General features: G+C 38.0%; 4 protein-coding genes and 1 pseudogene across 6 annotated transcripts; 2 read left to right on the forward strand and 3 right to left on the reverse strand.

The window, feature by feature from the left end:
* Window positions 1–1,903: 1,903 nt before the first annotated feature.
* Window positions 1,904–15,621, reverse strand: LOC113678477 (leukocyte receptor cluster member 8). Of its 2 annotated transcripts, XM_027195361.2 has the most exons (15): window positions 15,453–15,621; window positions 13,903–14,254; window positions 13,385–13,588; window positions 12,766–13,015; window positions 11,908–12,133; window positions 11,767–11,811; window positions 11,015–11,158; window positions 6,522–6,803; window positions 6,200–6,338; window positions 5,489–5,584; window positions 4,873–5,007; window positions 4,731–4,799; window positions 4,248–4,377; window positions 3,527–3,734; window positions 1,904–2,575 (listed from the first exon to the last, which is right to left on the reverse strand). In XM_027195361.2, the coding sequence occupies exons 1-15, from the start codon at window positions 15,515–15,517 to the stop codon at window positions 2,416–2,418; spliced, it is 2,505 nt and encodes an 834-aa protein (XP_027051162.2). In that variant the 5' UTR covers window positions 15,518–15,621; the 3' UTR covers window positions 1,904–2,415. The 2 variants fall into 2 exon arrangements, with proteins under 2 accessions (XP_027051162.2, XP_027051161.2); XM_027195360.2 differs by lacking the exon at window positions 1,904–2,575 and having other exon boundaries at window positions 2,958–3,734.
* LOC149038924 (uncharacterized) lies at window positions 8,073–10,498 on the reverse strand (annotated as a pseudogene). Its single transcript, XR_016180269.1, has one exon. The product of XR_016180269.1 is annotated as an uncharacterized LOC149038924 (transcript).
* A 22-nt stretch (window positions 15,622–15,643) lies between the features above and the next one.
* Window positions 15,644–19,141, forward strand: LOC113678480 (uncharacterized). The gene is made up of 3 exons (XM_027195364.2): window positions 15,644–15,788; window positions 17,484–17,708; window positions 18,867–19,141. The coding sequence occupies exons 2-3, from the start codon at window positions 17,496–17,498 to the stop codon at window positions 18,918–18,920; spliced, it is 267 nt and encodes an 88-aa protein (XP_027051165.2). The 5' UTR covers window positions 15,644–15,788; window positions 17,484–17,495; the 3' UTR covers window positions 18,921–19,141.
* A 426-nt stretch (window positions 19,142–19,567) lies between these two features.
* Window positions 19,568–21,837, reverse strand: LOC113678479 (uncharacterized). The gene has a single exon (XM_027195363.2). It carries the CDS (start codon window positions 21,271–21,273, stop codon window positions 19,792–19,794), a length of 1,482 nt encoding a protein of 493 aa, XP_027051164.2. The 5' UTR covers window positions 21,274–21,837; the 3' UTR covers window positions 19,568–19,791.
* Window positions 21,838–24,448: 2,611 nt separating this feature from the next.
* On the forward strand, window positions 24,449–25,996 carry LOC113678476 (ankyrin repeat domain-containing protein 63). Its single transcript, XM_027195359.2, has one exon. The coding sequence runs from the start codon at window positions 24,797–24,799 to the stop codon at window positions 25,631–25,633; it is 837 nt and encodes a 278-aa protein (XP_027051160.2). The 5' UTR covers window positions 24,449–24,796; the 3' UTR covers window positions 25,634–25,996.
* Window positions 25,997–26,142: the final 146 nt, after the last annotated feature.

Raw genomic sequence — 26,142 nt, forward strand, 5'->3', positions numbered from 1 at the left:
GGAAAAAATGGATATTAGAACTTATTTTTGTCAGACTTTGATTCCACGTGTTCGAAAAAAGCGCCACTTCATAATCCCACAAAAAAATGCATGATTCAGTCAGGAGAAAATTAATCCTCTTGCATAACCGCGTACGACCTATTCTTGCTGAACGTACACGAGTTCGAAAAGAGCGCCAATTCAAAGTCCCACAACAAAACAATGCGTGATTCAGTCAGGATTAAAATTAATCTTCTTGCGTAATCCCGTACGACCCTTTGTTGATTAACGTACACGTGCGGTTGCCAAACGTTGTACTTTGGCCAAAAACTTGGGCTCTGTTGCTTTGTTACTGTAAAAATGACCGACAAGACATAGTATATGTCGTTGTAGCTAAGCCTTGGAGGCTCGAAGAGATTTTTTTCCCCTTGCACTTCCGATCAGTGAAGTTGACGCCAATTAAACGGGGTGCCGCTCGTAGCGAAGTCTACCCGCTGTTCACCACAGAATTCTCTGAAAATATAAGAGCATTAACTGCTTTTTATATGTCAAAAAATGATATTGTACACATGAGGTTGAGTTAACCAATCACGAAAAAAAAAACAACGTATAAATTGCAAGTTTCACCACTAACTGGATCACTAAATGACGATTTTCCGGATCACTCATCGTTTGAGGGGAATTAACGCGTGTTGACTGAAGTTAGCTCCCTGTGTGATAATTTTCAAGACTTCACGTCCAGTACGTTACCGGTTGAGGAAGAGAGAGCTTCCCTCGTTAACAATATATTCGTAACTACAGTTGAAGTTTTGGTGATTGCTGCCAGACTTCATCAAATTTGCATGCACTTCTCCGCCACATCTCAATTGATTAGAAAGACTTCCTCGACCATTTGTTAAGTCACTTTAATCTACCTACAGACTTAACAGACAGTCAAAACGTAAGTGCATGTTTTTTCCACTACGTTCAGGCTTCGCTGGCAGTGGAAAGTGATATCATTTTCACGAACACGCAAGAATTTTCGACTCTCGGGTTTCATTAATCAGTATTATGAAAAGTTTCGTCAACTCATGGGGCCTTAGAACAGAGACAGAGCTACTTGAGTAGATACGGGATAGGAAATATTGAACTCTCCTACGGTCACCGCGCCCATGTTAGGGTAAAGTATCCAGAGTCGCGAGGAGAGCTTGTTGTAGCATGTAAATCTCTAACACATTTAAATTTTCTCATTTAAAAAGGAAACCAAAAATCGATTTTCAGTGGGAAATGGGGACATGAAGTTATAAGGCTTTCAGTTTGTCGCACGTTAACAGTTAAAATCACGGAAGTTTCCAGTTGACTTGAGCAAAATAAAGGTATCCAGGATTGTACGGACTACTCGCGGGCGAGTAGTCTGGCACTGTCCTGAATGTTACGTTACAGGCAGACCACGCTATGATTGTTGACATAAGACGAACTAAATGGATAAGGGTTATGACTGAAGCTCTAAAACTGCACATCTAAATTGACTCTCGGTCTGTATATCTCAATTAAGTGAAAATAAATGTTAATCGGCGCATTTGGGATATTTTTTAGCATTCATGGGCCGTATGTAGCGTCTTTTTATGAAATTACATTTAGCCGGAGGCCGTTAAGAGAAGAGAGGGAGATAAGGGTGGAACAACCCTTTCCGACTTCTCTAGCACTAAAATTGATGTCTTATTGAAGAGCACACCATCTCCTCAGTTGATTTCGAGACGCCTTGTTCCCTCACCCCGCGTCGCATGATTATTAATCTTGCAGGATCATTAATGATGGTTTGAAGAGCTATTGTGGAGAAATGAAGATCAGGTCTGAGATTCTCGTTACATAACGTTAATTTTTGTCAAAGGCTGAGTAATCAAGTTGGAAACAATAAAACAAGGAGAAGAGTGGTTACAGCTGATTAGTAAAAATCTCAGATTTATTTGTGAAATAGTCTATAAATACAGATCTTTTGAATTATTAATTTTCTTGAACTTGATATACAGACCAGTCTTGAGGAAGATTATTTCCATTCTTGCTTGTTGTGGCCTGAAAAAGACAAAGTCTGACAAACGAGAGCAGTCAGGGAACAGCAACATCAGCAACTTGCACATACGGTACGTAACCAATCTCTTCACAAACTGGACGGCCAGAAAAATACTTCAGTACAATACTTACGGGTGATGCGTTAATCAAAACACTCGCTTTATAGCTTTCTGCGAGTTCTCACGGAATTCTTGAAGGATTTACAGAATAAATTAGTTAAAAGTAGACCTACATTTGCCTATACCAACAGAAACACCTGGTCGCAAATATGAAGTGGGCCTAGAGTTAAAGAGTGCCTACTGCATATTCGCCTAAAATCAAATTTGCTTTTCCCTAACTAATCCAAGACTTGACGGAACGGGTTGACACGGAACGGGACGGGACAGGTCAGCTCGCTGTCAGGACTCCCTGGGAGAGCTTGCAGTCGATCTTGGTATCATCTGCGGTGAAGATAACGCCTAGATCTTGTAAGAACTTGAGACACTGCCCATCTTCAGTGAAACCTAACTCGGATTCAACGAAGGAGGCAGGTATAGTGGGACGGTATCTGCGGCACACACAGCACAGCAGGAGACAGGAGTAGGAAAGCACAAGGGAGTAAAGAAAGTAAAATAACAAGTTAGAACATCATTTCAACAACTAAAACCATAAATATTCCATGCTTTACAGCATTCTCACAGTGCCAACTTTCACATCCCACTAATTCCAGGGATAATTCCTCCAATACACGTCTTTTTTTTTTTGACTGGACAAAGTATAACGCACGCAAGAAAAATGCGCTTTAATGTAAGTAAACGATAGGATCGAAGGAAATATCCTCCAAGAAAATAGGTAAATGCTACTCTTTGCAAGAAGGCCAAAAAGATGTAAGTACAGTGGGAAAATCTTGGGAAATCACATGACCACAGTGCGAAGGTTTGCTTCACAGTTTGTGAAGGTTTAGCATTACTAATGTTTTACACCCTAATGACACCTGGGCCTTGCACAGGAAAACATTGAACTCATAGCTACATACAATAATCCTTCGAATTTAGGTCCGAAGGCACAAACATGACTAAAAAGGTAACCACAGAAACAACGATGACACTACTACGATACACACAAACAACCATATATCATGCATCATCTTAGGGCATGTTTTTATGACTTAGACCACAAGACTAGAAAAAAAGGGGCAAACACAATTCTCCTCAAGTTAACAAATCAGAGGGACAATGTGTGGAGGTTTGAACACAAATTGAATGTGGAAAACATCAGCTCGAGTATCGGCAAAGTCAGAAAAAAATGCTCTAAAATATCTGGGAAATGAGATTGATGATCGGTTCATTTTTGCCTTTCCTTACAAATTACACTAGAACAGCAGCCAGTGGAAATGACCAATTTCACCTTAATTGAATATAGGTTTTTCTTAAAAAACAAATGGTACATTTTAAAATTCAAAATTAACGAATGAACAGATCGCCATTTTCCCAGAAAATAACACACAAAAACAACCCACGATTTGATCATGGCCCTCAGAGCTTGGACTCTCTCGCGCTGTACAAAGAGATCTAATAGATAGCCTGACATGTTGGGTGCATTCAAGTAGAGCTGGAAAAAAGTGTGATAATTAGACAAAGCCCAAGCTGAACGTATTAATAATGCGTGTTTTATTGCCGGGTCCGCTTTCTCTTCTTTTGTCAAATGAGCCAAGGCTGTTGTCAGATCTGAGACCTACAGTCAAGGAAGATGTCACTGCAATCAGTTTACTTGTAGGTATAACAAAATTGTTGCAGAAAGAAACATAAAAATACCCTAGGATCATTTGCTTTCCGTTAACACTAAGTATAAAGCCTTTTCCTTTGTTCTTGAGTCTTATCATAGCCGGTTAGAAGTCTGATTATATGCATATAAACTAACTGAAGTTGCACCTTCAACTGGACACAACTCTGAAGAAAACGGGATTTTTTGCATCTTGAGAACGAACTTCAAGATTCAAAATACTAGCCTTGAAATTGTGGTGAAAGAATGTGTGGAGGCCATCTTGCCTCTCCTTTCCCACTCTCCCATGCCCCCTTAAATTCAAGTCACAGACAGTAGCTTGGTGAACAAGTGCAAGCTTACAATGCCACCTTTTGCTTCTATGTACACAAGACACCCCAGAGCAAGCCACTCAGTCAACAAACACCACAATCGAGACTGTATATATGAAATAAGACAATACGTGAAATCAAGGATACCCAATGTATTTTTGGTGAGAATATAATAAAGCAGTCTATAGGCAGTAAACTCTACAACATTTCCCGGCAAATTTTCAGCATACAAGGCTTTCAGCTGTGTCTGACACTGGTTGAACTCCTCTCTGTCTCCCTGAAAGGTCGAAAATTATAGTTATGACCTGAATAACATGAATTGGCATTGGCCTGCGATGAATGTTAAATGTTACCTTTAATCAAAAATCTAAGTATTTGGAATGTCACCCACAAAACTGTATATTACGACTGCATCTGTCAATAACATTACTGTATGCAATTCTTCCTTTCCCTTATCTTGAACAATTAACTTCATAGAAGTTCAAGTGATATTAGCAAAAACAATTTATCAGAACAGTTTTTGTATCAGAAAGCTTGACATTGAATGTAAACCTATAAAACTGGTCAATTTCATGTTAACAGAATGTGTTAGTTATTTACAATGAATTTTTCCCTGTAGCACGTTCTTACCTTCTCTAGGGCTATCCTGGCATGAGTTTCATAGACTTGTACAGTGAAAGCATCTCTAATCCCTTGCACCTATCACAGAAAATTTCACAGTCACCCTCTCTGGACTGTATTTCAAATCAAAACACATATTCAATGTACTTACAGTGAGATCCTGACGGACAGACTTAAGTTGCTCACAAACATAGGTGTAGTCTTGCTTTTCTTTCCAACGGTTTTTGATCATTTCCATAGATTTGCCCAGTACCTCAACTGGACGAACAGTGGAGGGGTCTGGTGCCTATTAAGAAACCGCATGTAAAGTGTGATTTCAAAGACTCCAGGCCACTAAGAATATTCATATATGTACCCATAATTTCAACTGAAAACAATTCAAAGAGGTATGACATGTATTATATTGGCATAAAGTTTCACATGACATGCACAGGAGTGAAAACTAGCAAAATGGTTATAAATTGCAATTGCAGTTTGACTGCCATAGTTCCAAACACGACTCTAACAGACAGGTAAATGTGAAAGTGTTTCAATCCCTAGATGAGTTCCAGACATTTCTATCAATGCACAGTTGTGCAAAATAGGTAATGTTTATTATAGGGTTACACTATTATCAAATTTTATGTTTACTCAACTGAATGTAAGTTAAAGAATTATTTCCACACAGCCTTCAAACTAACAATTTTTTTAAAAGGGTTGATGAAAATTCAGAACAAAGAGACAACTATAGAATTGAAGGGTGCACTTAAATGTTTAATAAAACTCACTGAAGTAAGCCTGAGGTAGGGTTTTTCTAAGTCTTCACATGTTCCAACTACATGATATTTGCTCCAATCCATTTCTTCACCATCTTCACCAAATGACTAAAATTAGAAAGACAAATGAATAAAAAACAAACCCTATTGGTAAGCACAATTGAACCAATGAACATATAGATCATAGCCAAACAAGGAAAAGCCATTCATGTATACAGAGAGAACACTGAGGATATAAGTTCTTGGATGTTGTTAGGCTCAAAATAATATGTTTTTAAAGACATCCTTCCTCCTTTAAAGTATGTTGCACCCTATGGTACTGCACCATTTCTTGGCAAGCAAACCTTTATGAAAATTTGCTGACCAGTAAAAACTGTGTGTAGTTAACAGGACCATAGTGATGAACAAACAAACATAGCCAGAAGAAACTCAAGATGATCAACAGACATTTGGTGCACTTTAACCACCAGTTTTGACTACAGATACAATACCTATCGAAATAAATAAAGACTGTTTCACAACAAAGAGAACAATCAGCTAGCACCAATTACTCAAATGCACTTGAGAGTAGTCATGTATGCTTGTCTGGCAAGACTAGTATGTGTTTGGTCCTCTACACTAACCAGGCACTTTTTACACAAATATTTTGCTTCTTTTATCTTTGAGCTGCACTACACATATGCTTTATGATATTTTACTAAAGGAATGTAAGGCAACTCTCACCAAAGAATGGATGGTGTTTAAAATACTAGTTGCCATGGGCCTTTGAGGGGCTAAAGTTGACTTGAATCTCTCTGCACGTTTCTGTATCTTTTCCTGAGCTTTTGGGTCAGCAGTTGCATTGTAATTTGCTATTTGTGGCCTGCAACAAACAAATGCAAACAGTTCTCATGAACTGCCAAGCATATACACTTTGACTTGGATCAAAACAATTTAACAAAAGTGCAAGGCAGTCCTGTTTATTATGGTGGCAGGACTATACATTGTACACAGGAGTCAGGAGTGCGAAATGAAAAAACAATTGTATTCACTTATTGCTACTCACCCTTTAGCATTCTTCTTCCCTTTTTGAGGTTTTCCTCCCTTTCCTTTAGTTTTGGGCAATTTCTTTCCAAGTCGTTTAGGATCAAATGCTTTTGTCCTTGTCTTGCTATCAGGACTAACACTCCTACTTCTGCTTCTACTCCTACTTCTACTTCTACTGCCACTTCTAGAACGTGATAAACTCCTGCTCCTTTCCCTTCTTCTTCGAGGAACAGGTGGCGACCTCCTCCTTGAAGGATGCCATCTAGGGAGTTTTTTATCTTCTGGGGGCGACCTCCTCAGACTGTTGGATTAAATTAATCCACATGTAACTTCTCCCTAAGGCACATTATCCATATATTATCCAGCAAACAGGTTATGAGAATAATCAAACTTATCAACCAACAATACTAATTGATCAAACATTAAATTCTCAGAACTAATTAGCAAGGACAGGTGCAGCAGCTAGAGGGGAGAATAAAAAAAAAGATCTCTGGAGTAAAAGGGTTCATTCTTGCTTTAAATTTTGGCTACTTTAAACAAAAGCACTTTCTTTTCTCAGGAAAACTAAGTAATAATATTATCTGATTGCCTTCAGAAAGAAAACATTTAAAATTGTAACTTAGAGAGTAAAAAATAAAAACCAAACAAGTATGTACACTAGTTATTTTATTCAAGGGAATAAAAACAACAAAAAGTTAAGAGCCACTGACTGTAAATATCTAGAATCTGCCAACAGTTGCAAAATCTCTTAATTCATCTTATTTTTCCTAAAGGACCCTTTTGATGAGCCTTTTTCAAGAATTATATCAAAACATACTGTTGAGCTTTGCTTTCCAAGAAAATTTAAAAAGTTCAAAGTACACCTTGATGGCTGTTGTCCCCCTGTTAAACAATGAAAAATTATGCAATTTTAGCACCTTCCTATGCCACAACAGGATGCATTCCTGCTTTGAAATTTTTGTGTACTAGCAAATGGTCCTTTTATCTTTTTGAAAATATAAATTTTCTTGTCATGTTGTTAAGTTTAAGTCTGAATTATGACCCACTGAAATAATGTACTTTGTGTCTTTTTGCACAAGTAAAATAAAGGTTAACTTTATAGGCCTATAACAAGGTCTGCCATGTATATTTACAAATCATAATATATATCATCTTCAGGCCTTATCCTTGTGGTTTAATTCCTCCAATATTCTATTTCAGCCCACCTCAGCCACATGTCCAGGTTGAAAAGAGTTTGGGCTAATAACAAAAATGCAATGCCAACCAATGAACAGTTGCCTCACCTATTTCAAGGCCTATGAAAAATTCTGGTATTTACATTTAGAAATCAATATATACATATGTATGCCATTTTAAAGCTTGCATTGTAGTTAAATTCATCAAATTTTCTTTTCTATGAAGTTGCTGATGTTGCATAATTTTTATTGACATGGGGGATAAGGGAGACAACAGCCATCTTTGTATACTTTGAACTTTTCCATTTTTTGGAGAAAGCACAGTGTGACAGAACTATTTGATAAAAAGCCCTTCACAGGGTTCGTACCCTTTTTTGGACTAAAAATTCAAGGACTTTTCAAGGACTTTTCAAGGACATATTTTTTATTTTTCAAGGACTCCACCAACTGCAAAATAAAAGAATGTTCACCTTATCATAGTAGCGATTGTGCCGAGCTTAAGTCGAGCTAAAAGTGTATGCCTTTTTTAGTTCATCCACAACATTCGCAATTTTGCACTCAAGGTCTTTGCGAGCTATCTCCTTTTCTTTTGCAGTTCTCCTCAAACTATTTGACTTTGTAATCCACACAAGTTTCCCAGTGTCCTCTGCTTTCTGTGCAAACTCGTCTGCCGATTTAACAAGATTGTCAACATCACTGTCTAAACGCCTTCTTTTCTTTTTAAGTTCGTCAAGTTCATCGACTAGCTCCTTTCGCTTCAGTTCTACACCCTCAGAGGTTTTCTTCCTCTTTTGTTCGTCAAGATATGATAAATACTTCTGCCTAGCTCCTGCAGCTGACAAAAGAAGTGGTTTGTTGATTGAAACAGCAAGGACACCTCCCACAGATTGTACATGGTCTTGTACCAGCCTTTGAGCAATGAAGGTGCGCTCTTGGAGGTTCTCGACTTCCAGTTGCTTATTGACTGAGAATCCTCTTTCGACACTGGCCTGGCCATGTGATAATATCAGTAGCTCTGAGACTACTTTCCACAATGATTGGTAGGATCGCTTCTGTCCCATGTGAAGATACAGAAAGGAATCAAGTCTATCATTGTTAGGATCATAGTCTTTGAACTCCGACGGAGAAGAAGAGGGGACTTCCATAATGAATTGTCTAAATAGTTCCAAAAGGGAATCACATTCACCTTCCGGGACTTTCTTGGCATTTTCAAGGGTAGTCAAAACTCTCTTGAATTTTGTGATGGAAACATCATGGTCACTCATCATGTTTCTTGGATCTAAGCAATTTATATTCCTTACAAGGGAATACTGAATTGGTGCTTTGGCAATCAGTTTGCAAACTACTTTCATAAGGAACTCCTTGCATTCCATCTGAAACTGAAGCACTCTTTTCTCTGAAACTGTGGACTTTGCAATCGACTCCTTGATCTTCTTGTCAGCTGTAAACCCCAGGTCAATCTTGGAATGAGAGGCATGAATGCTGGAGTCAGCAGGGTCAAGTTTTGTAAGCTTCAATGGGGTTTTGGCTTCACTGATAACAGTGGTCTTAATAAATCTTCTCATTAATCCCCCAAGCATGCTGTACAGGTCTGTAGCCAGGAAAGGAAGCATAGGCTTGTCAGTTTGATAGAGTGTCAAAAACGGTGTCACTTGCTTGGCTACTGATAGGAAGAAAGCGACTTTTGCAGTCGTAAAGGGATCTGCAACAAACTCTTGTACAGTTTCAAAGGATTTATTCTGTGGCTGTGGAACTTTTCCTGCCCTTGCACTCTGAACATACTTGACAACACTGTCCCACATACTCTGTGTACGTTCTGCAACCAAGACATTCTCCAACCACCTATGTTTGCAGAACTTCAAAGCAAACAGTGAGTTTCCTGTTACTTTGGTGTAGTCCTCTCTCCTTGCCGGACTTGCATATCTTGCAAACAATTTCATGGATTACCCAAACATAACGAGAGTTGCATCCTACCTGATAAACTTTTTTGAGAGGAATTCCTTCTATGCCTGAACGAAAATGAGAAAGCATGTCCTCTGCTGTTCCATGCCCCATAAACACTGAGGTATAATAGCGACTTTCAACTTCGTGTTTGTCATGATTCCATGAACGAATGTGAATATCCATTTGCTTTGACTGGCACACGCTATTCAGGCTCTCGTCAAACATAAGTACATAAGCTTCTTCTTTTTTCACAACGTCCTTCAAAAGTTGTTTGAAGTGTGGAGCGAGCCCAAAACAGATCAAGTATGCACATTTCTTTTCTCCGCATGTAAACTGACTCGCGATCCGACTGTCAGGAAACATCGCTTGAAACAATTTGCTCGTACCTTCGCATGATTTATAGGAGTAATGAGACATTATCACCTTCAATGCCCACAAAATTTCTGCTTTCAAAGTCTCATCACGAGTGACAATTCTTTCCATCACCGATGAACCAGATGAACTCGTAGTACTAGACTTTGTGGGGTTGAGCGTGTTGTGTTCGCCACTTTCAGACGAAGCGGATTTTGAAACTTCTTTGGCATCGTCACTTGTAGTTGCTGGTTGTTGAGAAGAAACGCCAAAAAAATCTGAAACGCTTGCTAATGACCTATTCTGGGATGTCAGTGTTTGATGTTTTTTTCCTTTCAAGTGACTTGTGAGCGCTGACTCTCCCATGCTCGAAATGTCAACATCCTTCATACACACGATGCATCGTGCCTTGTGCTTGTCACCCTTGACTTCTCGAAGCCAATCTTTATACAGTGATTTCTGAAGCCACAAGTTGCTGAAAACACACTTGCCCATTGTTTTAAATCTCTCCCTCGTGAAACAAAACACAAACAATCAACACTAACCCAGACAAGGAAAGCACTCAAAGCACATGGCTTTTCTCAGAAAGAGGGAATAGTACAAAACATTTGATTGGCCCTTGACATTCGAGACATTCAACCAATCAGAGTGATTAATAGGACCAAGAACAGGACAAATGGATATGGGCGATTGATCGACATGCGGAGTGGCGTTACGATCGTTTGTTATTTGTATCTTACTATTATGTGTTGCTACGTTTGTGCCAGTTGCATATATTTTCAGATAAGGCACTCTAGAATCTAAGTTGGATTAAATTAGCTACAAATTTCAAGGACTTTCCAGCACTGACTACAATTATCAAGGACTTTCAAGGCCTTGAATTTTTATTTTGAGATTCAAGGACTTTCAAGGACTTTCAAGGCGCGTGCGAACCCTGCCTTCAGGAAAAATGGAATGCACTACAGAATTTTGCATCTGTAGACAGATTCTCAATATTCACAGTCAGAGACTCCTAAGAGTCTCTTTAAAACACATTTCTAACCTTGGCAAAGGTTCTTTGTCCCAGTCAACTACCCAAGCTGTGCCATCTCTGAAGTGTGAAGTCAGCATATTCTTCAGGAACTGTTCTGTTTGATCTTTATCAGATTCTGTTTCACACTTCTCAAATGCTCTCTGCACATATTCCCTATTTTGAAATAACAAAGAACTTTATAATTCCATTGAGATTTTGAGACTATCCTAAAGTTTGATTGAATTTTGGTGAGGCACTCATCAGAGAATAGGAAAGCAAAAAAATGACTTCTAGCCAATAAATTAGCAAATATTGATTCCTGTACCTCTTGGCTTTCTACTAATATGACAGACAACATATAGCGTATGCAAAACTTGGAGTGAGGTGTGACAGAAGTTTGACCACCATGTTTTAAGGTTAGAATGTGATGTTCTCATAGTAACTGGCTCAGTTTCCAGTGAAGTGTCATTTCCCTCTTTGGGCAAGCTTTCACATTTTAAAGTTGGTTGCGTGGCTCTTGGGAGTTGTTTATAAACTATTGGAAACATGGAAGGTTACCACTGACAACAACCTTATTTTACAGTCAAAACCCAGACATCAAACATTTTTTGCACCTCACTCCACTGATAATGTTAGTATGTTGACAATAGCAGAGTGGCAGAAAATCGATAGAGTCTGAATATGGCAAGCCACCACTCCTGATTCCACTTCTTCTAAAGGCCCCCTAAGAACAATACAAGAGAATACAAAAATATCAAAGGTTCATGTTAACAGAAATATACCTCAAACTTGGTGGCCACTCTTGAGCTGACAGTGAGGGTTCATCTCTACAAAAGTAAAAGTACACATTTACAAGAGGCAACCCAAGGTATCCTGTTACACATTTTATATGAAAGCATTGGTGAAGTACAAGCATAACTAACCTGGTATCCTCTTTGGGTGGGGATTTTTGTCTCTCTGGTTTTCTCATGTGCTGCTGCTCTTGGTGTTGCGGCTGTTGCTGCTTCCTACTAGGGCTTCTTTTTTTTGGAGGCTCTGTCTGCAAAGGTGTTGAACGTTCATCTTGTGAAAGACTGTCCCTTCTCTCAAAAGATGGTCTAAATTTCTTTGCATTTGGTGACGAAAAACTATTATTATTCAAATTTCCACCTGTGGGTTAAAATGATAAAAACAACATAACCTTTCCAAAATGGATACTTGTAGTTTGTAACTAACAAATAGCAACCTAATGAAGTTCAGTACTTGAATGTCAACAGTTGAAATGGCAAAATCAAACATTTTCAGGATTAGTTCTTTTTGAGAATACGAAATTCCTTTACTTTTCATGACCTTTTACAAAATTTTTGTAAAGTGCTGAGTGAAAAAAGATCAAGAGAACAATCATTCAACTCAGCACTTCCTGCTCCGTTGTTGTCAGGATTCTAAAGTTTGATCAATTTCTGGGACTCTCTAGAGACGTATAACCCACACTAAAATTCTATCACAGTCTAAGTAAGGAAAATGATACTGAAAAGTTATGCCAAGCACTCTCCCCCTAATATACAAATGCAGTTGGCAATTTCTGGTGGGAAGGCAAGAAGTTATTTGCAATAAGAGTTGTCCTATCTATGTGTTGTTTCAAATAAAATGTCTAATGACAACCACTGTAAGAGTTTTCACTTGTTTTGATCAGCTGAGGTTTACTTATGTGTGTGTGTGTGTGTATCCTTCAGTTTTAAATGAAAGAGTGTTTTTGTCAGACAATCAGGGATAACTCTTTAAAAGCTATGGAGTTTACTAGCCTGGGTTCCACTTTGACTGATTAGATTGTTTCCAAAATGATTGTTTATTATTGTTGCTGTTTTCATCATTTTGATTCTTCAAAGCATCAGCATAGGACGTTCTTTGCTGTGGTGGTATGAAAGTATGCCTGCTTCCTTGCTCTCTGTTGCTGTTTTCATCATTTTGGTGCTTTAAAGCATCAGCATAGGAACTACGTTGCTGCCGAGGTACAAAAGTATGCCTGCTTTCTTGTTCTCTGTTATTTTCCTCCTAAGTATCAAAATTTATATTGAAATCTATGAAAATTGTATTCTAAAGAGGTTTTAGAGTAAAGACTGTTTTAAAGATAAAATGAAAATGACCTTAAAGTGAGGACAAATATACAACTGTAGAACATCATGATACAAAAAAACATAAATGATATGGCTGAAAACAGAAATTAACATCCAAAAAGGCACAATTTTAAATGGAATACCACAATGAGCAATCTTGCTTTATTGGGTTCTCTAATAAGTCACAGCATTACTGAGTAAAGTAAGCGATGTCAAAGAAAAAAAAAATTTACTCCCTGTTTGGTACCTGGACACCTTTTCACTGGAAAAAGTACATGGAATAGGTAACATAAATTTTATAGTTCACCTTTTCATTTTGAGGTGAATATGGAGGATGCTGCTGATTTCTGGTTTGCCAATGCTGCCTTGGCTGATAAGTACTGAGTTTCGTGTGCTCATGTAAGGTGTTCTGATCACTTGTTTGTTCAGTTGGTGTGGTATTTATGTTCTCAGTTGAGTTTATGCTGCTTGCTGTTGATGAAGGTACTGAAGGAGGTGATGGTTGATAGGGCTAAAAGAGAGAGGCATACAATATCAAATAGTGTTTACATATATATACATGTATACAACCACACTATGCTCATTTAGAAAAAAAATTGGTTATAATGTCACTCTACCATGGGTGTTAAAGCAAGTAAAATGCTAAATTGACACATGTGTAACTAACAACGAAGAGAAATAGCCACTCAGAAAAATGGCCTTACAGTTTTTTTGGGGGGAGGATTAATTTTATGTCCAAATTTGGCTTGTCAAATATATAAAAAAGCCTTTTATCACTTTTGTTACCACTGCAAAAGACAAACAAACATGAACAAAAACACTTACTGGAGGTGGACGTACATTTGGCTGTGAAGGAGGCATAGGGTAAGGTGGTATATAACCTGTATAAGGATACTGATAGTTATAGCCATTCCATGGTGGATAATATTGTTGATAGTACTGTGGGTACATCATTGGTTGCTGCTGGATGGTGGAAGTCATACCGCTAGGGTTGCTATTGCTAGCTTTGGTTGAAGACTTTACAGGTGACTTAGAAATCTGTGGGTTCATTTTGGCTAATGCTTGCCTTGCTTTTTCCCATTCTGGTGTCTCTGACTGTTTCAATACCTCACTTGACTCAGTATTCTCATGATTTTCATGACTGTTACCATGTGTTGCAGGTTGATATTGTCTAGACCTGAAAAAAGTGAGTTATAGTTAGTGCAGCTTCATTTATTGTTTAGTTCCATCTAGGAATACTCCTATTGTAGTGTAAAAATATGGAACAGCCTGAACAAGAACTGGAACCAAATAAAAGACACAAAAGTCTTAAAGAAACATTTAAATAAGTTTGGGCGCATGACATTTTTCTGTTATTTAACTATTTTCTGTATTTCAATATTGATGCTGAAAAACCCTCCAGAAATGCTCAATGAAGTCTGTGTATGTATATGTCATCTCTGTACACAACTCATGATCACATCCTAGGAATTTCAATAAGTAATTGTGAAGAAGAAACTTCAAAGAGCATTTTGAGAAGGTAGCTGAATACTTAAATAGAGAAGGTCATTCCTCAACCCTCACCCAAAACAAAAGCCCCTGAGAAATAATCAACTGCTTTACTTTGCAATATCCTTCAAAAAAACACAATCTCTTACAAACCAGTCCTACAAATGTTCATCAAGACTATCAAAATAGCAGACTGCACAGTTTCTTTAGGAGGTAAAAATAATGTTCTTTCAATATCTATTTATCACCTTTTACTAAGCTGTCAAAACTGGAAGGATTGCTTGGCACAAAGATATTATTATGCAAACAAGTTGAGGCTGATTTGGGTTCAGAGTACTTCTTTCATATTGTGTTTCAAGACTTATTCCTTGATATCTATCCGCTAAAAAAGTACTCCAACTAAATCCGCAACAAATATAATTCATCTCATTCCGACAAAACCCGTTTGAGTGAATTATCACTGAGATTGTTTCAAAGGGGTTTTTAACAAAAAAGGAACATTTCAGTGTTCTAGATACTACATTCCAAATCATGTTGTCTGCATTGAACACTCACGGAATCGTTTTGTTTATTGTCATAACCTTGAAACGACGGAAATAAAGATGGTTGTCACTTATAATTTAAAGATGTCTAGGCAAAATGCAAATTATCATTTTTTGAAAGGATTAATCACCAGAGGAAGGAAGACTTTCGTAAACTCAAATACTAAACCGAAGATGCGAATGATGGGCAAAAAACATCACCAGAAACATGGCCAGATCTATCTCTAACTACATTGTAGGTAATGGTTCAGTAGTGAAAACAAAGGGCTGTGAAATATTTATCCACCCAAGCAAGGCATTTCAACCGTCGTTAAAACAATCCAATCTAGAGACATATTTTCTAACCAATTTGCGGCAGCAGCTAACTCCTTTGCATTCCAACTTGTTATCATCTCTTTAGAATTTGTCATACGTCTAGAAAAGGGAAAGAAAGTCCGTTTTTCCCGTGACTTGAAGAAATAGGTCTCACGAACTAAACGTCACAATCAAGTAATTATGAAAATGAGTCACACGCGTGCTACGATGCATTATGGGTAAAATTATCCCAGAGGGTACAACAATAATTGAGGCAATTACAGAGGACTAATCCGCCATCTTTGATTGCGGTAGTGGAAGGGAAAAGAGGACCCGGCTTGTGATTGTACTTCTTTTTACATAAATAATCTTTGCTTTTTGGGAAAGGTAAGTAAAATTAATCGGTCGTGAATTAATTAAGCAGCGTTTTGTCAGTTGTGTGGTCGTATGATCCAGTTTTTGGAGGTTCTATGGAGCGTTGTTTGTTTGAGGTTGTAAATTGCTCGATTGCATGACTGCAATATTTTACAGTAGCGCAAAAATATAGCTGAAAAAATTTAAACAAAATAGAACCTATAGTACTTAAGTATTACACTTATCGAACCTTAATTCACATCACTTTCATTTGATTAAAACAGTGTGTCACGAAGTTTCGATGACGCTTGTAATGTTAACTCCACACCAGTCATGCCAGTTAATATTGGGAAAGGCATGGTAACTCTTCAAAATAGACTAATTGAGATAAAATGTTTTTCTTTCTAGTTAAATTATTCATACATCTAGGTATAATCTATCGATAAGGTTATTAGGAAAAGCAGTCAAATGTCATGGTGAAAACAAGGTGGAAGAGTTAGCGTGACTTGACAGTATTGGATGTCATTATGTTGATTATCTTAGTAAGCTTTGGATAAGTGTCATACTAGTTAAAGACATTGTTGAACCTTCTCTTACATGTCAAGTCACCAGAGGGTCAAGTTTATATTGTAGTTGAGCACAGGTATTTTAACCCTAAAAACTCCTAAGATCTGTTTTTAGCTGCTACACATTACCATTTGAATTGGTTACAAGAATTTGGTGTTAGATCAAGACAACTTCTATTGTACAAGTTTAAGTATTCTCAGTACCTGTTTGTTGGATAATGTATGGTTATTATAGGGAGAAGTTACATTTTAATCACTTCTGGGAGTTGAAGGGTTAATAAAAAGGATGGCAGGGGAAGTTTGTATCAAGGAAAGCCTCCTCAAATTCAGTTAGTACTGAAGTGTCAGCTTAGACTTTCAAAGGTTAAATATAGTAAAAGACAACTATGTCCTAGCTATGGGAATACCACAATTAACAACCCTTTGTTAGTCTTTGTTGGCGTAATTTTATATATTTGATACACTGGGAACGTGTAGCCACTTAGTTAATGGCCTGTTAGTTAAACTCAAGGCTATTTTTACATGACCTTGTGAGTTCTCTCTATCTGATAATGGCTAAGAAGGCATCCATTTGGACATTTACCTTTTTCTGTATGAGATGCTAAAGTTTTATGGTAAGACAGGGCATAACATTTGGTATACTGAGGTCCTGCTGGAAAATTTCCTGTTGCGGTGCTTCTCCTTCATCCAGGACTGCCTGTGAATTATGCAGGAAAACCTAACAAGATGCTTGTTAGGGAAGGAGGAATAGCTTGTGCAGATTTTGTATGCATTCAGGGGGAGAATAAATGTTTCTAGTTGCTTTGTACTATCTAAGACAAGCTTCAGTGGCGTGAACAACTGGGCGCTGCAATATTCATGTATGTTAGAGAGCAGATATTCCTATACTTCTCCTATGTTGTCATCATTTCATGATTCATATCACTTACAAATATTACTTTGTGCAGAAAGCAGCTTTTTGTTAAAAATTATTCTGACAGTGTGTTGGAAAATGCATGTCAGTAGTGCATTTAGTAGGATTTTTAAATGAGTGTGGTATTGCAAATGACATAAATCTCTTTTTAATTGAAAAGTGCTGTCTGTTTAACATATATCACTATAGCCTTGTCACTTTTTCCAAGCAAAATTGTAACTTCAATCTTGAAATGAAATTTATTTGAAGGGTACAGCTTAGATGATGGCAGAAAATGTTGAACAACACTTTGACCCTAAGACTTTTAAATTGGAGACGGCTCCCTTTGATGCAAGATTCCCTTACACCAACCAGACAAAGAACTGCTGGCAGAACTATGTGGACTATCATCGATGCATAAAGAAGTTTGGAGAGGAAGAAAGCAGATGTCAGTTTTTTTTCAAGACTTACAAATCCTTATGCCCTGGTCCCTGGGTGAGTTAGGAAGCTCAAGTTATTGACTTGAAGTTGTTGCCTTTTCAAGACTTTTAATAAAAAGCATGCATTGCAGTCAATGATGATAGATTATTGGACCATGCTTCACAGGTGTAGGTTGTGCATCTACTGCTATACATGCTCATCAAATGTGTGTAATCTGTTCTAATTACATATGCATTCCTAACTGAACCATGTACAGGTGCCATGCTTTTTACTTGTTAGTTCATCAAGCTGAATTTAAACCAGGGTTCAGATGGGTCCTGGAAAGTCCTGGAATTTATTTTGACATTTTCCTGGATGGAAAAGTCACGGGAAAAGACTACAGGTCCTGGAAAGTCCTAGAAATCTGCTTGACTCAAGCAATAATGTTTTCAGAATTTATGTTGTAAGAAATGTATGTAGACTGTAAGGAGAAATGATTTTGAAATCTTGGGAATGAAAGGATTTAAGGTGAAATTTGGAATCCTGGAGAAAAAATCTTGAGTCCTGGAAAAGTCCTGCAAATTCCTTGAAATTTGTTCCTGATAAAGGGTATGAAACCCTCAAACTCAAAAGTAATGCAGCTTTAAAATTGATTATTTTATTTGGAATAAAACATTATAAAACCCCTTTTTATTAAGATTATTTTATTTTACATTCCAAACCATCATCATAGATAAAGGGAGCAAAATTCAACTAAGCTGAATTAAAAATCGGCACCAAAGATAAGTGTTCCAATGTAAACAAGCAAATTTTCACCTTGACACATTTTCTAATCCTCTAGGTACATGTACTTGGGGGTTCAAATTCAATTGAGTAAAATCAATTTTATTTCATAGCTATCTTGGTTGTTCTGTTAGTGTAGCCCAAAATAAAATTTGGAAATAAGTTATGGTTCTAACATTACAGAAGAAATCTATGCTGGGATCAAAAATTAATGAGAGTCCTTTTTCTCTAACTGCCTTCAATTACATGTTGTGTATATAGTGCTTTGTTGCTTTTTCAGGGGGGGAGACATATTTTTAAGTTGACTCTCCAGAGGGGTTTTGAAGCTTCTGAAAGGCTAACAGCAACAACTGGCAAAAAATGACCCAACATTCCCTTTGATAACAATCTTTGAAACCTTTTGTTATGTTTCAAGGAGTAATATTGATTTAAGTTATGTAATTTTTGCAGGTAGAAAACTGGGATGATCAAATGGAAAGTGGCACATTCCCTGGGCGTATTTGATATGTTTTTCACGTTATTGTTGTTTCCTTATTGTGTCTTCTTGGAGGTGAATGTTTATTAATCTTAGTAAAAAATCTGGATAAAGTTTTCACGGATGGTTTCGTTTGCTGTTTGGTAATTTGAGGAAAGGATTTATTTTTTCTTTGTAAAAGATGGCTGTTAAACAATGCACTTTAAAAATAATTGTGTGTTTGGAATAAACGAACTATTGATCTTTAAAATTTTTTGGTTTGTTTGTTTGTTTTTTTCGTTTAATCGAGATATTATTTTACATTTTCGTTGTCGCAAGTTTTCAGAGCCGTGAATCTGAACTCTGTGGGTTGGATTACAAGCATTCCCTCCCTTTCGGGCGAAGTTCGTCGCGCGAACTCATGTGGAAAAAAAGGATGTTAATACGCCGCGCGGAACTATAGTGAAGTGCACGAAAAGTAGGTGTGCATCTCTTCCAGAGTTCTTGCTCAGGGCGCTGACAATAATTTTTTTCGTTTTTCTTTTTGACTTGCGCAACAGATTTCGCCGAAAAAAGGGACTGCATTCAAAGAATCTTAGTGTTGTCCACCCGCTCATAAAATGAAAGAGCAAAGCACACTTTTAGTCAATTAGTAGGTGACAAGCTTAAGTAGAATGTTTTAACAAAAGCAATAATCTTTTCAGGATTACTGTACAATTTTTAATGGAAACTGCGATCCACATGAGTAATTCCTGAACAACACAGTGGAAATAAGCCATTCGGTTAAAAAAAACGTGACTTGATTAACTCGGATTTTTTTTCTTGAGAGGACATCACTGAATAGTTAACATCGATTTTAATTTTTGTTGATCATTCGCAGTTCTTTCAAGGACTATTTTTTTCAAATCAGTTCTAGCTCTCCTATATGTGTCCTAATCCAACCGCTATGTGCGTAGTTATCCGGCGAGGGAGCGTCGGTCTCGTCTGTTCACTTCCTCTCGGCATAAGTGAGCCCCTTCTGTCGAAAGGGCTGAGTGATGTCGTCCCCCTTGTATTGTTTGCAGATAGCGTCGTTCTTCGCGACGTTAGAAGTCCTGGAGCCTCCAGAAAGTTTTTACCTCCCCCTATCGACATCAATGACGGAGCAATAGAACCTCTCTTTCCCATTCCCATACCGGATCCGTTGGGCATCATCGACCCTCTTCGACCGGCGACACTGCTCCCACGACGACCCATGTCAGGAGCTCCGGGAAAAGCCGAAGATCTTCGACGACCTGATCCGCGTGGTCTGAAGACATCTAAAAAATTCGACTCTAAATCGTCATCCGCTACGGATGAAGTATTGTCTCTGAGATGAGCCAGTGGATCTGGCCAGTATCCACTCGGAGGTAGAAGTATCGGGTCGAAACTCTGCCTGTACGACTCAGAGTGTTGAATACCATACAAGCTTAGAAGCCGACACATTTCTGATTTTGCCGTAATGGCAGCCGCACCAATTTTAGTCTTTTCAAAGAGTTCACTTTTTCTTCTAGTTAAAGATACAGTTGTGGTGGAACTCCTTGGGGAAACGGATCCCTCTTTTTTATTTTCTGCCATCAGTGGTGTACTTCGGCCCTGCCGTGACGAAGGAAGCGTGTCCGTTGGCCCTTTCATCTTTTTATCCGACACTGAGCCTCGTCTTTGTTGCGGCGAAGATGCTGCTTGTTCATTAGCGTTACCGCTCTCATTAGCAAGGTTTCTCTGAGTGTTCTTATTTTCCAAATCTGAGGCCGATGAGATCTGATCGTCGAGCTCCGGATCGTTTTCAACGTTCTGTACCGATAAGTTCGTCAAAGAACGCTTTTCAGCCCATTCTTTGGTGTTTAGAAACGTTTCAGGGTCTCTAATTGTTAGAGAAGCTTTACCTTCGGTCATCAGCACTTGTGCGCATTCATCATGCCCACGTTTAGTGGCCTCCAATATCGGTGTCATTCCCTGCGCGTTCTTTTTATCGATATCCAGTCCAAATCGTTTTAACGCTGTCACAAGTCTTTGGACGGTATTCACTTGACCACTCGCTGCGGCGTAGAACAATGCTGTGTTGCCGTACTTGTCTCCTCTGTTCAAATCCAGATCTAAAATTGAAGCATCGAGGATCTTTCTGACCACGTTTTCCTGTCCGCGAATACAAGCCCACATCAACGCCGTTCTTCCTTCTCTGTCTACAAAGTTGACTCGCGCTTTGTGGTCGAGTAGAATCTTCACGATTTTGTAACGCGTGCGGTGCATTGTGTCGGGAAGAAAAATTGCTTTCATCAGCGCAGTTTGACGATTTTCATCCACTTTGTTCACGTCCTCAGTAAATGATTCAAGTAAGAATTTGACTTGGTACAGCCTACCTCTTGAAACTGCTTCCAGCAACATGGTGAGGTTACGTTTGATTTCTTGTCGTGCTGTATTGCAGCGCTATAGAAACCGTTAGCAAAACAAGCAAATACAATTCATATTTGCTCAATTTGTTTTCAACGAAGGGGTTAATCGGACATACTCCTTAGAGACTTACTTCCTTTGCATTAAATCTTTAGAGAATGAATTAAAATTCGCTTTCGCGTCATGGTCAACCATGGTGACAATAGAGTCTGAAAGTAATGTTAGCTTGTCCAATATTTTCATAGCGAATTAGCATTGAAGACACTAATTCACCTTTATGTAAGACAAAAGCCTATTGTGTGATTTGCACTCACTTCTTTAATGCTCATAACAATGAACTGCGTGAATTTAGTACCTGAAGGGAATAACAAGATAAAAATAAGTGAAAATACAAATAACTATCGTGTCATGGAAATTAAGCAAATTTCCTTTTTTCTCGAAAGTAGGAACAGGTTGACCAGAGGAAAGACAATTTATACAGGGCGTGTGTTGAATGAGAGTTGTTCGAATTATAGTTAGAATTTCATCTGAAAGTGTTTGAACTGAACAAACTCTGTGAGCAATATCTTATGACGTAATGTTTGTGATAGTCAATTGCAGCTCGAGATAAATTACGGTTCACTGTTTTTAGAGGTATTTCCGCAAGCCCTCGAACCATAGAGAAAATTTTTCCCTGGTATTCTTTTTGTCTTGTATAATCCTATAAGGCGAACAGGGACAAACTCTGTGATGAGCCCCCCTCGTATAAGTGTGTTAAATCCCAGCTAAGACATCCAAACCAGGGTCTGCAAACTCTTGTAATGCCAAAATGTAGGTCAATCGCATTTTTTTCCTCTAAACTGTCGCTCAGCTTGATGAATAACGTATACGGTGAGTAAGCACATTAAATAACAAGATAACCATCAATAATTTCGTAATTGATAGATGAAATGGCTATCTTTATAAGAGACGAGGAAGAAGATTTTATCATTTTTTTTTTCACTGCATCATTGGTCTTTTTAGAGAGGCTTCCGACCATCAATATAAGTGAAACTAAGCAATATTCCTTGCGCATGCTCACATCTTAGTAGATAAGATGCCTTTAGTCACGTCAAACTTTTCCCGCGACACCCTGATATCCAGGAAGCCACTGTTAAGACAATCTTACTAAACGAGGTAACCATGACAACCAGGTGAGATAATAGGTTAACTGACACTCAGACAAAACGGACAAATGAAATAACTTGTACTGGAATGATACCTGTAAAACAAAATAATACCTAAGTGTTACCCTTGAGCCACAGCCAAAAGTCCGAAAAGAAACAAAGTAGATAAAAGCACTTAATATTTTCCTCTAATTCACCGGTATTCGTACTGAATTTTTGTTTTCAGTAAAACTATTAAAACTATTTAAAAAGTATTTGCTCTGATTTTGAAGAGATGAATCAATTTTAAAACGGAGGCTATTGGTCGTTCTTAATTGTGTTAACAAGTGAAACTCAGTTGAAGCTAACGGCTGAGACATCCACTTATTGAAAAATGTTCCATAGAAGATATGTACTTATTTCAGTACATATGTAACTATTACAATAACGTTATTTCTCCGGCTTTCAATTTCTCCCGTGCGCCTGTGAATTTTCTTTTGTTGTGCTGGAGACAGAGATGATAGATAACGCCTAAAGTAAAAATAACAGGAATCAATATAATGTACTCACCTTAGTGTCAGAGGATAGCGGTGGATATTAAACTCGCCGCGAAGTTTAACATATACTAAAACAATGAGATAATACTACACAAAAAGATGATTTTAACTCAGTTATTCCTGCAAAGATTACAATAAATTCGAGCGCAGATCCCGTGCGCATTGCCAGAAGGTGATATCAAAGGATATTCTGAGTTTGAGCAGCCACACAGAGCGCGCTTTTAGCACTATCCTCTGTAAGATATGGACGAGATATAGTTGGACCGTTTGATAAATTCTTGCTTGACTAACGCTTTTTCAGTCAAAGTGGATAGACATTGGCCTCGTAATTAATCTGAGTAATATCGGGTTAATAATATGCAAAAAAATTGTAACGTTTTTAATAACGTAAACACATGACAAGTAACCTCTCATTCCTTACACTAAATCTGAATTTTGTCCATTCATACCTGAACATCTCAGTAAGCCTATCTTGTTACAGAGTAGTTTTTGAGAAAAGTTGCCAAAAAGGAAAGGAAACAGAAGAAAAGCTGATAAAAAAATTCCAATAAAAAAAATCATTTTTAATTATTTTTTTTGTGTGGCGGGGTAGAAGGATTTTGGTTATGTTGGTTTTCTGTGTTTTGGTTATAATCTCGATTACCTACCATAACGCCCTGTAGTATTCTGATAAATTAGCAGACAATTTTCTGTTGCCCCCCCCCCCCCTCCCACCCGCTTTATACTCTGTTAGCGATCCGTCCCCACTGAAAATCACGTGGTCCCAAAAAAATCCTCCGACCCCTATCCCTCCCCACACAATCGTTAAATAATGAATGATCCCTAAGTGTTTTGTTCGATCGGATCAGAACCTCCCGAGAGAAAAAGATAGGCTCAGCCAAGAAATTGTAATCTTTTGGCTCAGTACAGTCTGAACCGAATTTTTATGCGTTCGTGTTATCCTACACGTTTACGTGACCGAGTTCTGCTTCAAAAGGCTCTATTTGGAGGAGACTACTTGACCCATGAAGAGTGTACGAAGCTGTGTAACTCAATCACGAAACAGCGTAAAAATTTTCTTAAGTGCCTCCTTGGCATATAGGTAAAACTGAGTTTGATTTGTACATTGTGAAGCAGTGTTTGCGCGAAAAAAAGACTATGTATGCCTTAAAACTAACAAGGAATACTTCGTATCGGTTTTTTTGGTGCGTGTGAAAAGTTTGTGAACAGAGAATAACACTTACTGGTTTTAGAGGTTGCTAACAAAGTGCTAAGTTTCTTGTCCTCGCTGTAAAGTGGTTCATTAATTTACACCTCGCATTTTTGATAAATGTCAATAAAATTTCGTTTTTCATAACGAATGTGTAGACATGCAAATGACGAGAGGTAGTAACAAAATAATTTGTCTTCTGCTGGGCGGTTTTTTAGTTGGAGACAAACCTCCAAATAACAATTCTATAACATGAAAAGTTTTTTATCCAAAGCACGGTCGCATTCAGTTATTAAAAGTAGGTGTTTATTAGTCTTTCAGTACGTGACCCTGAATCGTGTGAGCATTAACTTTCTGTCCAATCGGTAAATCAGAAGGTCAGTCAAGCCTGACCTACCGTGTAATAAATCCCATTGGCGTTAATGTCACAACAAAGGGCTTTGAGACAATAGAAGAAGGTATTATTTGGTGAATTTTAATGAAAGGTGAGTTGAACGAGCACTAACAAGGCTATGAAACTCTACAACAATTAACAAACATACCTCTTACACAGTTTGTCAATTTGAACTAAGAAGTTGAGTTTTTTTCGAGCGGGCGAACAACAGAAATAGCGGGCTTGTCTCAATAGGCCGGAGAAAGCGTAAGTTATGACATCACCTTCGTCGTCGGTTGGTCACCAAAGGCAACCATTTCCCGATCTTAAACAAAAGGTTGCGTGGATAGACACTGAATTCGACAAGAACAACTGTGCAAGGCCTCCTGTTGTCAGTAGAAGGCCAAGGATACTTTTAGAAGCCGTCAGTCAAGGGAGACTTCGTCAAATTCGCTTGTTGTTAGACGCGGGTGTCAACGTAAACTGCAAAGATTTGGAGAACGGACAAACTGCTCTAATTAGAGCAATGTTCTTAGAAAACAGTAAGCTTCGCCGCAGGACTGCTAAAATGCTACTGAATTACGGCGCCAAGATTAAATTACTGGACAAGTTTAGCCGTTCGGCCTTGTCATGGGCTTGTCTTATGGGAAGAGAAGACATGGTCAAGTTGTTTTTTAGTTATCCCGAAGTTGACCTTGCGTTGGGCAGCGTAGACACTGAAGGAAACACGAATCTAATATTAGCAAGCATGTCCGGCAATATAAATATTATTAAAATGATATCCAAAGTTTTCAGAAGGAACAGGCTGGATGTAAATAAAGTGAACGAGCGCGGAAAAAGCGCTTTGACAGTAGCACACGAAAACGAGTTTACGGATTGTGCCGAAGTGCTTTTGAACGAAGGGCATGCAACACCATATAGTTATCAAATAAATCTTCCACGGGACGCATTTAGCGCTACGATAACACAAAAAGGGATGAAACCGCAAACGGGACAGCGACAAAACTCCTGTAATCTTCCCAGGTTATTTGGTTTATATACGGAACAGCTTACAAATTCATATCCTCGAAAATGCAAGTCTGGGGGTGGTGTGAAGTTCTCAGCCTATTAATTAAAAATAAATTATGATCTATTTAGATAACAAGATTAACTAATGGAGGTTTGAGTGCTTAGTGAAAACTACAGTGATGATTGCTTGACGCGAAGGTTAAAAAGTGCAGTAGTCATGAGACTCGAGTTGGACGGAAGTAGCATAATTATTGGGTTTCTCTTAAGAATCTTAATTTTTAGTTTCGTTGACACTTGTATAAGTACAGTAGTCTATTAAAATTATTGTAAAACTGTTTTGAAAAAGCAACTAAGCTGAATTGCAGAATTTTCGTTGAAAATCTTTTCCTTGTTTGTTTGTTTTCTTTTTCATTCTACTGATTATTTTGAAACTTCTAATAAGAATAATAAATAAATCAATTGAGACAATCTACTGTTCCGTCTTTTAGCCCTTGTCTTAAACAGGACCCTGAAAGAGAATGTCTTGAATCGATCGTCCTATTCAGGGAAGGTACTTATAGATCTTTTCAGTTTCCTTATGCTTGAATCAGGGATCCAAGATCTTATAGACAA

This window comes from Pocillopora damicornis, chromosome 10, assembly GCF_964200805.1.
Source record: "Pocillopora damicornis chromosome 10, jaPocDami1.2, whole genome shotgun sequence".
Taxonomy (NCBI): Eukaryota; Metazoa; Cnidaria; class Anthozoa; order Scleractinia; family Pocilloporidae; genus Pocillopora; species Pocillopora damicornis.